The sequence below is a fragment of the Cucurbita maxima genome, unplaced genomic scaffold (assembly GCF_002738345.1).
Source record: "Cucurbita maxima cultivar Rimu unplaced genomic scaffold, Cmax_1.0 Cma_Scf00007, whole genome shotgun sequence".
NCBI lineage: Eukaryota > Viridiplantae > Streptophyta > Magnoliopsida > Cucurbitales > Cucurbitaceae > Cucurbita > Cucurbita maxima.
Window position 1 is genome coordinate 5,287,459 of NW_019272023.1, and position 11,694 is coordinate 5,299,152.

At 36.4% G+C, this 11,694-nt stretch overlaps 2 protein-coding genes across 3 annotated transcripts; both read right to left on the reverse strand.

Moving 5' to 3' along the window:
- Positions 1-2,562: 2,562 nt before the first annotated feature.
- LOC111482449 (transcription factor MYB46-like) lies at positions 2,563-5,544 on the reverse strand. The gene is made up of 2 exons (XM_023128230.1): positions 4,116-5,544; positions 2,563-3,702 (listed from the first exon to the last, which is right to left on the reverse strand). The coding sequence occupies exons 1-2, from the start codon at positions 4,394-4,396 to the stop codon at positions 3,021-3,023; spliced, it is 963 nt and encodes a 320-aa protein (XP_022983998.1). The 5' UTR covers positions 4,397-5,544; the 3' UTR covers positions 2,563-3,020.
- Positions 5,545-8,174: 2,630 nt separating this feature from the next.
- LOC111482174 (ATP synthase subunit O, mitochondrial-like) lies at positions 8,175-11,086 on the reverse strand. Of its 2 annotated transcripts, none has more exons than XM_023127852.1 (6): positions 10,892-11,086; positions 10,153-10,203; positions 9,737-9,980; positions 9,204-9,316; positions 8,621-8,707; positions 8,175-8,538 (listed from the first exon to the last, which is right to left on the reverse strand). In XM_023127852.1, exons 1-6 carry the CDS (start codon positions 10,973-10,975, stop codon positions 8,410-8,412), a joined length of 708 nt encoding a protein of 235 aa, XP_022983620.1. In that variant the 5' UTR covers positions 10,976-11,086; the 3' UTR covers positions 8,175-8,409. The 2 variants fall into 2 exon arrangements, with proteins under 2 accessions (XP_022983620.1, XP_022983621.1); XM_023127853.1 differs by having other exon boundaries at positions 10,898-11,075.
- Between the last annotated feature and the right edge of the window lie 608 nt (positions 11,087-11,694).

Genomic DNA, 11,694 nt, shown 5'->3' on the forward strand with positions numbered 1-11,694 from the left:
TTTCGGCTTTCCCTTGTTTACCTCCTTCAATAACTTATGGTAAATAGTAGTAGGGTCCGGTGAAATAGCTCATTTCCTCTCCGGTCAAGCAATAGAATTGTCTTTTGTCTGATTCTTTGATTCTTCCTTCTTCAGCTACCTACTAACTAAATGATTCTAATTCAGATCCTTTCTTTACAGTTGATTGAGTCAATTAAATCCTCTCCTCGGCCAGCTACTTACTCAACCGAAACAAACCCTATGAAGGAAGTAAGAAGAAAGGTCAGGTAAGATCCGGCCAGCTACTTACTCAACCGAAACAAACCCTATGAAGGAAGTAAGAAGAAAGGTCAGGTAAGATCATAGAGTCAAAAGGTAAGGGGTTTACAGTTACGGAATAAATAGGAAGGAGCCGGAGGAGGAGAAGGAGTCTTTGTCTTGTCTCCCAGATTTCATTCCTGTTCCGGAGTAAGTGAGGAGAAAGATCAGTTAAAGAAGGCGAAGGTGCAGTAGCTAGCTCTTTTTCGCTTGAGTCTGGAAAAGCTGCTAATTCATTTAATATCTTTCATTCACTGTATAGGATAGGAGAGGGACACAGAGGTTACGGTTTAGTCGCTTCTCTTTCTCTTCTTTCAGTCATTTACTCTTTTCAACACTCCGGATAGGCGGAAGGATCTATATCTATCCCCTGAAATCCACATCGGCAACAAATTCTTTATCCACTGGGGGAGTCATCAAAGAAAGGAGGAATGGGCATACACTGGTTCGATAAGACAAGGAAGGAAAAACAACCACCGCTGGGTTCACTCAAGCGACCCGCCCTGCCAAACAAAGATGCAAAGACCAAGACCAAGTATTACCTTACCAATTCCCTTGAAGCTACTATCACTACCGAACGAAGCAGGCTTGCTCCAGCAGAACCCTTACAGTAAAGAAAAGCTAAAGAAAGAGAAGAAGAAAGAAGAATAAGAAATAGGAAAAGCAAAGAAAGAAAAGAGTAGATCTAAACCCAATACGATTTCTTCACTTTACTAGAAGTTTCGCAGCAGCCTGCGCTTAGTCCCTGTATTTACAGACCATTCCAGTGGCTCGACCAGTAACCAATGGCGCAAACTCAAAAATCCCTGGTTTCCCGGTAGAACCCCATTTCGACCAAGTTGTTGCGAAACCGGCAAAAATCAGCGGTTTTACGCACAGCTTGCTCATAGTGCAGGTCCCACTTGTATATTGTATTTGGCCGAAGAAGCATCGGACAGGTTGGAGTTATTACCTTCTTGGGACTCTATAGACCAAGATCTGCTTTCATTATATGGGCAATACCGATCGACTTTAGTAGATCATATGGATGTAGAAAAAGCTTCGGATTTGAATGAATTGGAAACATCTCTTTTCCATTTCTATTTACCCAGTTCATATCTTTCTAATCGACGAAGAGGTGTCGACCATTACAGAGAATTCGACAGACAAGACTACGGATATCAAGCCTAGTGAGAAAGAGTCGATCCTAACCTGCGAAATGGTTAGATTCTATATCTAATATACGAAAGACCAAGCAAAGTCCCGGCGGAATCTTCAAATGATGGGAGGCCCGGTTGCTCACCTAACCATGTTAATCTGTAATTCCAGAAAGCTTGCATTTTCCTCTTCACCGAGTACGTAAAGCAAAGGGTAGTGAAAGTCTTAGTGGTCAAGTATTAGTGGTTTGCGGAGAATCGGTTGTTTACGAAGAAGGACATCTTTGCTTTTACTCCTAATGGGCCCCCGCATTGTGAAAAGCATCGCGAAGATGGTAGACTGTTTGCTACAAAAGTCGTAGTGTTGAGATGCACACGCAACTATTGGTCGAATTCCAAAAACACATAATATGCAACATCTCAACATCTCAATGCTATGTTGACTACTTTTTATTGAAATATATATATAGATACATATACACACATACACATTGCGTTTTCGATCTCTTAATATAATATGTATATTGCGTTTGTGAATAAAAGTTTCAATAAACCTTTAATGGATTTTTTAAGATAATTTTAATGATATGGATGAAGTAATAACAACAATTTTAGACATAATGTCGAACCTATTTCCAAAATTGAGAAGAAAAATGTAAACATACTTTTTAAAGAAAAAAATATCAATAAATCAACCCGAACTTAATGGTAAAATTTATTAAAAATATACCGACTAAAGTTAGACAAGGATTAAAATAATATTTTCACCTACTTTTTGTATCCATTAACGTGTAAGGTAAGTTTAATTCTTAACGTTATTTTCAAATGAGCATGGTTAAAGTAATAGTTATCTCTTTTTTAACTCGAATCTCTTGCTCGTTTTCGAGTTGGGTTGAAGACCCATGCACCCTTCTCCTCTCCTCCTTACCAGTTTGTTGTTCTTTTCGAGTCGTACGTTGCTTTTTCGTGGTTTTATTTAAGCTATAACTTTAAAAACAATGATCAAAATGTTGACTCTCACTCGTAATGTTATCTACATATGTTCTTAACAATATATTGGATGTATGTTTACTTGATAAGGAAATAAAGTAGCTGAATTGTAACACATTATGTGGGTTTAAAACATGAATATATAAACAATATTGTCTTATCAAGGAAAGAAACGTCTTGATGTATATTATGCTTTTGTACACATAAATGACAAAAACAACAAATGATCCAAACCCTTTGCTGCTAACAAAACACCATGTTTTGAAGGTACACTAACTTACCAAAAGTTGTCTCTCAACTTGGGATTTGTAGAACAGAAGCCCTTTTTTTTGCATTGCAAAACACTGCTTTATCTTCAATCTACCTTCCCACCTCTAACTCTCTCAGCTGTTCATTCTTTTATTTTGTGGGGTTTTATTGACAGATAAGAAATCATATAATATATGGGGAAATATATATATATATATGAAGAAATGAGGGACAAAGAATATATATATATATATATATATATGTATGTATGTATGTGGGATTTTTGTTTTCCCCTTCCAAAGAAATTGTAAAATAAATGAAGATTTGGAGAGGTTTAGAGGTTGGAGATCAAAGGAAATGAGGCAATGAGGATATATCTTGCATGAAGCTTTCCAAATCCCATTCATTACTACCCATCTTCAAGCTGTCTTGTAAGTGTCCATGGCTTCCCATGTCTCCAAACATCTCCTCCACATTCAAATTCTGCTCATTTGTGCCCAAATACTGACCAAAACTGCTTTTATTGTTCATTAATGGAGGGTGGTTCATCATTTCTTCATGTGGACCACATACCACTTCTCTTTCAATTTCCATTGATCTTTCACCCTCCAAACCTCCATACCTAAACCGCTCTTCCATTCTCATTCCCATTTCTGTCAAGCACCCTCCTCCTCCTGGTGCTTGCAGGAAGCCATTGGTGGCCTCGGCCACAGAGGCCATTTGGAAGTTGTTGTCTACAAAAGCCATGGATGAACCGTCAAATGAGCTGTGTCCTGTTGCAGAAAACGGTAACTGGGAAGACGATGAGGAGGTCGACGATGAATCCATGCTTATGTTCATACTCATGATGTCGTGTTCTTGCATTGCCATTATCCCTCCATACATCATGTCGAATCTAGGATCTGATGATTCATGGCTGTAGGGAGAGGACGAAAGGTTGTTTTTTAACCTTTTCTTTAAGGTGGAATTCCAAAAGTTCTTTATTTCGTTGTCTGTTCGTCCAGGCAAACGAGATGCAATTTGAGACCACCTGTTGATTGTTTCCAAAGAAAATTGGATTGATCAGTCTCAAAACTCGAATAAAGAATTGATGCATAAGGGAGCCCTTCAAACATGCCAAATGTTTATAAATCCGACACCATTTGAATAAAGATTTGATTTACAACATAACAAGTAATGCTCATTTTTTCACACCATCTTTACAAAGTTCCTAGGAATGCAATTTATTCTCTATGTAATATGACATGAAATCCATGACATTACCACTGTTGAATACATATAAACCAAATAATCATATCATATAACAACCATAACTTTTCTAAACAAAGCTATCATGAATGACAAGTTTCTGGATCTAGTAACCATATAGTTTCCCCAAGAAAAACTCATTTGAAACTCTCATTTGGGTATGAAGAAAAATGAGTGGAGGGAGAGAGAGAGGACCTGTTGCCTATGAGGGAATGCAAATGGACAATAAGCTCTTCTTCCTGGGGAGAGAAGGCTCCACGTTTAAGGTCAGGGCGAAGATAATTAATCCAACGAAGACGACAACTCTTGCCACATCTCTGAAGCCCTGCATTCCTAGCAATGTCACTCCAACAGCCCTGCCCATTGTTCAACATATACCTCATCAGCTTCTCGTCCTCCTCCGGCGACCACAGCCCTTTACGGTATTTGTTCTTCTCAGCATTCTCTTTTCCGGGAACCACTTCCGGTTTTCTCATTCTTCTCTCTTCTCTTCTTATGTGTTTTTTTTTTTTTTTTTCCTTTCTCCCAACTGAGTTTGGTCACTGCATGGAGAATTGTACATATATATGTGTGTGTGTGTTGTGAGAGGTATGTACAGAGAGAAAAAGAGAAGGCTTCATGGCGTGGTAAGGGTGATGATGATGGAGACGGTTGGGGATGCTTTGGTTGCTTGAAGAATATGGGTTTGAATGGTGAATATGTGTTGAGAGAGAGAAGATTGTGTTGGTTGGTTGCTAGGTGGAGTGGAAAACGGATTGGAGGGGGACCTCCATTTGTGTATGTGTCTCTCAATGGAGAGAGAGATAGAGAGGGAAGGGGATGTTTGGTCTTCTTGTCTTTGACTCAATTCTTGTCCTTTTTTTGCATTTTTCTTCACTCACAAGGTAATCATTGTCTCTGTATAACAAAGAGCTACAGTTTTGCTTCCACTTCACATAATAATCTCTCTCTCTCTCTCTCTAGAGACACGTGACTATGAAGAATAAACCTAGAGAGAGAAAGTACATTGGTACTTTGGGATGTGTTTCTTTTAGTGCTCCACAACTTGATAAATGTTTTTCTTTTTCTTCCTTCCATTGATCCCTTCAATTCAAGAGTGGACACTGTCCAATTATTTTTAATTCTCTGTTCATGAGATCTCCTTTCATTCAAGGCCACTGTTTGAACAGATTTCTTCACCAAAATAAATGTATAACACCAAATCCTGCAACCATTTGCCTCTTCTTTGCATGACTAAATCTTCCAAAGAAAATTGATTTTCCTAAAGAGACATAATGGACATATCACCTTTCTCTGGTCTATATGTACGAAATGGATAGATTGATTGTGTTTTATTTGAATAAAAGCTAATTGGTCTACATGTACACACTTAATACATGTCATAGAAGTGATGGAAAGAATACGAAGCATTAGTAGGAAAGGAAATCGAAGCATTCCTTATAAGATATAAAAACCTTTGCCTACTAAACATATTTTAAAAACTTTGAGGAAGCCCAAAAGGGAAAACCAAAAAATGACAATATCTGCTAGCGGTAGACTTGAGTCATTCCAAATGGTAATAGAGTCAAACACCGGGCAGTGTGCCAACAAGGACGTTGGGTCCTTAAAGGGGGTAGATTGTGAGATTTCACATTGGTTGGAGAGGGGAACAAAACATTCCTTATAAGAGGGTAGAAATCCGTTTTAAAAACCTTGAGGAGAAGCCCAAAAGGGAAAACCTAAAGAAGACAATATCTACTAATAGTCGGCTTGGGTCATTACAAATGGTATAAGAGTCAGGCACCGGACAGTGTGCCAGCAAAGACACTGGGTTCCCGAGGGGGTGGATTGTGAGATTCCCATCAGTTGGAGGGGGGAACGGAGCATTCCTTATAAGAGGGTAGAAATCTTTCCCTAGCCGTTGGAAATATTCCAACGAATATAATAAGTTGAAAACCTGGTTGTTTTCTGTAACTTGATGCGGGCCAAACTTCCTCAAGAAGATGGACCATAAAAGCATACAGCAAGAAGTGGGGCCTTCAACTCCCCGATTTGATCCTCAAAAAAATCTCATGGTATTGGTGTGCCCTTCCAACATTTGGTACCTTTTCTTTTTCCTGTTTTCAAGAGAAGAGAATGAAAAAGAAGAGCCAAAATTGTAATCAAACAGATCTAAAATAATTGTAGTGGGTACACACTGCAATGCAATAATCAAAAACTTAATCTAATAAATATGGTAAATCAGTTTGTGAGCATTCTTGATAATAAAGTCACATGAACAGATATTGCTTGCTACATCAATTAAGAGATAACATGACCCATCTAATAGTTAGCTCCATTAATTGCAACAGTAACTCAAATTCCTTCATTACCAACAACAATTTCAAGCAATCTAGCTAGCCTAATTGATTGTCTACGTGGTATTTGTGTATTCTTATCCAAAAGCATACCCATCATTGCTGTCAATTGCTTGGAATGCGCATAAAAATTATACAAGTATTCCATACGTATTCATCACCCTTCCCTATTCATTCTTACCTGATCAAGAACAGAGTTTGCAAGTTTAGATCCTTTCTGATAACATAGATTTTGTGCAGGTCATGCTACAAAAATTGATATCACTAAATCACAGATACACTGCAAAAGAGCGAAACACAGACAGAAAAATTTTAAAAAATGAAAAAGAAAGAAAGAACAAACCTACCTTCTTTCAAGAAAGTCTTTTTTAAGCAATTCGTTCCTCTACCTAATCCCTCTCCCTGCATGCTAAGTTAGAGAGAAAGAAAATCCCTCTATGCACCATATTATCGGGGAAAATACATCACTATTTCCAGTCATTGTCACAAAGAAAACAGTTCTACAGGTCCTTGTCAATTCATGAGATTGCAAGGGAAAATATATGGTTTTTTAGTCTGAGCATCCCTATGTTTTCCCCCCTGAAAGAGTAAGTAATTTTCCTGAGCAAAAAAGCAAATGGGAGACTCCAAAGTTACTCAAATGTTCAATAAAGCGCACTATTCTATCTATATACAGCTGTACCAAAAATCCAAGTCATGATTATGATCCAACACAAAGCAACATCCTACTTGGATACAAAGATAAGAAAACCAACCTGTTCCTCAATACAACTGGCAATCATCAGCGACACAAGGAGAAATTAATTGCAGATTTCTTTTTTCTTTTTTAAGAACTTGTATTCATATCAAAACAAAAGCTTTTCGACCCAAAATCATGATACAAAAAGTGGAAGAACTCAAAGAAACCTCAGATAAAAGGTGATGTCTTTCATGTTAGTGCTTCTATTGAAAGTGCATCTTCTGCATCTGAGACCCCAAGAGATGCTGTCATCATAAGGAAAAGCAGATCAGTGCTACAAAAGAAGTCCAGCTTTTTATATCCCAGGAATAGCAGATGGCATTTGGTGAATACAGAAAAGGCAAATGAAAGATATATACAAAAATTAACCTAGTAAAAAAATCATTGAACTTCATATAAATCCAGAGAAGGACAAGGGAAAATAAATGGCAAAATTAAAACACTGAAATCATTGGACTCCATTCCAAATGTAAAGCATCATGATTTTCAAAGTGCAGGAAAACTAAGATGAGAAGCTTGTATTCTTTGAAGAATACACTTGCATTTTACTTGATATCACGTATTACCAATCCAAAGGTTGTAATCAGAACAACTCAAGTTTATTGTAGCCAGGAAGTGCTACCAAAATTTTTGTTAAATTAGCCATATAGATCATCAACTTTGTAAGACAATATTAATAAACTCATATTGTCGTTCATCAACGTTGTAAGAGAATATTAATAAACTCATATTGTCGTTCATCAACGTTGTAAGAGAATATTAATAAACTCATATTGTCGTTCATCAACGCCACATGTAAACACTCACATGGTTGAGTGGACAACTTATGAAATGTTGTGTATCACAAGTTGAGACAACCTAAAAGAAAATGAAAATAATTCCCACTGCAAAAAACTTGAGATATTTGAAATTTTAACATTTCTCGTTGAGATTGTGTTGTACAATCAATTGTTTCTCCAATTTAATGAAGAGTCCGGATGCAATTTCTCATTGCACGATCTGTTGAATTTGTTGATTATGTTGGTGGTTCCAGAAGGAATGGAAGCAACAAAATCTGCAAGGAGAGATCTTGTAAACTAGAACCTCGAAAAATTTTATTTCAGCCTCATAGTAACAATTGGGTAGTGAGATATGAAGCCATTAGTTTGTATTATCATTGATAATATAGACCTGTCATCATTTGGAAGAAAACTTAGCATCGATTGGAATAAGATACTCTTAAACCAAGTAGCTTTTTCTAGATTATAATCCACCGAAACTCTTATTTCCACTTAGATGGTTGTATACCATCATATCAAGTTAAGGTAAAAGGGCAACAAAAATAACGGGGGAAAAAAAGAAAATATCTTTTTCCATTAACATGGATGACAGAATGACGACGATGGACATTGTGCCACAGAAGTTGAACTTCTTTTCAGAGTCCATCAAAAGTTACAGGTTGACACAAGAACCTCTCCATTTGACGTGCCCGGGTTTTAATGGACATGTCAAATACCTTCTCGCCAAATTCTACAACTAGACCACCAAGTATGCTGGGATCAATCTGGCAAATACAAGAGTACTGTTATATTTTCTCAGAAGGCATGCATGCAATTTGAAGCCTAAAAAACTTCCAACCTAAGTACCTTCTGCTCGAGCTTAACCTTCTTTCCCTGTCCAATTATATCTTGCAACGTCTCCGTCAATTCTTTCTCTTCTTGTGGTGGAATGGGCTGGGAAAAAACCAATCAGTTGTAAGGTGCATTGAGGTTTATACAATTTAATATCAATTTTTTTTTCTTTTTTGGTAAGAACTTTGAAATACTAATTTTAAATATAATATGTCAAATAAGAGGTAAAATTACACAGAACCGAAAGATAAGTTGTGGTTCAATATTTTAGATGACAATAAATTTACTTCAGGTATCTCTGTGACTGACATTTTCATCCGAGAACAACGAATGGATAGAATCAATACGCTAAAAGTAAAATAAACGTAAATAATTTGATAAGGCTCCTAACACAAATATGTAAAAGGCATCCCACGACATCCACAAATCAGTTGCCAAATTTCAACGAGTCATCATCCCATAGACACAAATATCACTTTGCACAAGTTAATGCTAAATATATTCCACGTTGAACTTTGTAGCCGAGAATCTGGTTGTAGCCTGAATTAAAAGAAAAGAAAAGAAAAGAAAATAAAATAAAAAGGGCAGAGAAACTTACAATAACAGTAGTAACAAATGCTTTAACTTCTCCCCTATGAGCCATAGTCAACTCCAAAAATCTCTTTGCTATACTATCTACATATCTCAGCCTCCCATTCTCAGCCAGCACAACTACAATAAATAATCAAAATAATTTGAGGAAAGAATGCAGGTAATACTCCTTGAATTAATGCATTTTAATTGCCTGTATCAATAATTTCCCAGCATGAGTACTTCGGCAATTAGAACAAAATGAAAGATGCATGAGTCAAGGGAACAAAAAAAAAAAAAAAAGAGTAACAAGAACCCATTAACCATCTAAAATATCTAAAAAAATCATATAGTATAAAACTCACTTCTTCAATCATATAGGGAAAAAATACCCACCCCTCTCAAGCTAAATCTTATATAGGATATGAAATGATATAATTTAAGATTAGAACATTAGCATAGAAAAAGAATTACACTTTAACAGACAGATTGTGTTGCATAATAGGCCAAAGCTAAATTCAGTTTTCATCCACACAACTAAAGAAGAGTAATGAATCCTACCTAAAAAGTTCTTTACGACATCCGAAAATTTAGCTTCCGCAGAAATTTCAGTGATAGCCTTAACTCTAGTTTCAGCTGGAACTGACAGGTCCATTGTGAACTGAGAAAATGTTGGGCTTTTCTTAATAGCCTCGACAAAGTTAACAAGCTCAGACTCCACGTTGTCTAAAGAATTAGCTTTTACTGCAGCTATATACAGAGCAGAGGCATAGTTTCCAGACCCTCCAAACAATGCAATAGGAACCTGAATATAGAAAACAGGAAAACGCACTTGTAAAATTAACTTCAACCAATCAAGCAAGAAACATAAATCACGTATACACTTTGAGCTCCAGAAAGTATATTTAAGAGTAATTCTAAAAATCTATTAGGGAAAATGATATATGACGAGGTATCTAAGGCGATGATTCACCTACCTTCACTTTTGCTTCACTTTTCCCTGATGTAGCGGCATAAGTCCTTGAGAGCTGCAGCAAATTAGTGAGCACATTATTGAAGTGATATAACCATACTCAGACAAAACCAGTGAAAAAGCAAAAACCCGGCTCTATTCATGACAAGATCGACCAATTTTTGGGGAAATTGAAAACATATGCTCCAGATACCTTGTGAAACTGGTTTACCAAAGAAACTGACATTTTCAATTTGCTAAGAATGCACAAGCACCCAAAATGTTAACCCCTAATTATTCAAATTCCTCACAAGTTCCACGTCTTTTCAAACCTGTTGCCAGAAGTGACAAAAAAAAAAAAAAAAAAAAAAAAAAAAAAAAAAAAAAAAAAAAAAAAAAAAAAAAAAAAAAAAAAAAAAAAAAAAAAAAAAAAAAAAAAAAAAACAGATTCCCTATGCGCTTTGAATCAAACAAATTCACCACATACAGTACACAAGTTCGGATAATAAAAATTATCTCCTCCGGATCACGATTCCCTTTACCCGAGCAACCAAACAGATTAAACGAATACAGAACACAAGACCGCCACATTTCGCCTCAAACCGACATGGATGAGACAAAGAACAAGACAACCATATTAACAATCCAAAACCGAAAATAACAATGAGCGACAAAGAAGATAAACAAATGAGGTGTCGTAGGACTACCAGGAAAATAACAATGAGCGACAAAGAAGATAAACAAATGAGGTGTCGTAGGACTACCAGTACCGGAGTGCAGGACGATTCGGACCTCAAAAAATTGCTGAGAACAGGGATGGTGGATCTCATGCGACTAGCCAACGCCATTTCTCTACAAAGAAACCCTAATTTCTCAAACACAAGGTTCGGCCTTGCAGGTTATGAGGAGAGAACAGAAGTTTCAGATTCGAGTTTCGAGCTGCAGAGAAGAAAGTGAGAGTTCTTACCGCTAAAACCACCTGCGATAATGTGGGATTTTCCATGAAACCCCCGCTAGATTCTGACACGTATAACCTAATTTTTTTCCTATTACCAATTTTCAATTTTCTAAAATAGCATAATCAAAATAAACTCAATTTTCTATAAAGAAAATTCCTATAAAATTTGTACTTTGTAATAAAATAGAATTTCGAAAATTGTATAATACTCTTAAAATAATGTTTAAATTGTTTTTATTGTTACTATAAACATTTATATACCATTCGTCACCTCTTTAGATTTTAAAATAAGGTTATATGGTAATAGTTGAGTATGAATTAATACATCATTTGAATTTAATACACAAAAACGAGGCACATTGAAAATTTGAGTAATTATGAGGACAATAAAAGGTAAAGAAATAGAATATGAGCAACAAGGAAGACTTAATTGATCATTATTCAAGTTAGTCAATTTGTGAAGGTTCTATATGATTAAAAAAGGTTTGAAATTCCTTCCCGAATATCATGACAGAAACAACAGCCGCCACGGCAGCCTTGGCATTCCCAACCACCAGCAATGTGAGGGTACTGGTGTGCTTGATCAACAAGAAAATGGTCAAATTCACT

Coding starts and splice junctions, on each gene's coding strand:
- LOC111482449 (XM_023128230.1), bottom strand. CDS start 4,396: ATGAGAAAACCGGAAGTGGTTCCCGGAAAAGAGAATGCTGAGAAGAAC. Junction 3,703..4,115: donor CATTCCCTCATAGGCAACAG/GTCCTCTCTCTC, acceptor AACAATCAACAG/GTGGTCTCAAATTGCATCTC.
- LOC111482174 (XM_023127852.1), bottom strand. CDS start 10,975: ATGGCGTTGGCTAGTCGCATGAGATCCACCATCCCTGTTCTCAGCAAT. Junction 9,981..10,152: donor AAAGTGAAGCAAAAGTGAAG/GTAGGTGAATCA, acceptor TTCTATATTCAG/GTTCCTATTGCATTGTTTGG. Junction 8,708..9,203: donor CATTTGTTACTACTGTTATT/GTAAGTTTCTCT, acceptor GTTTTTTCCCAG/CCCATTCCACCACAAGAAGA.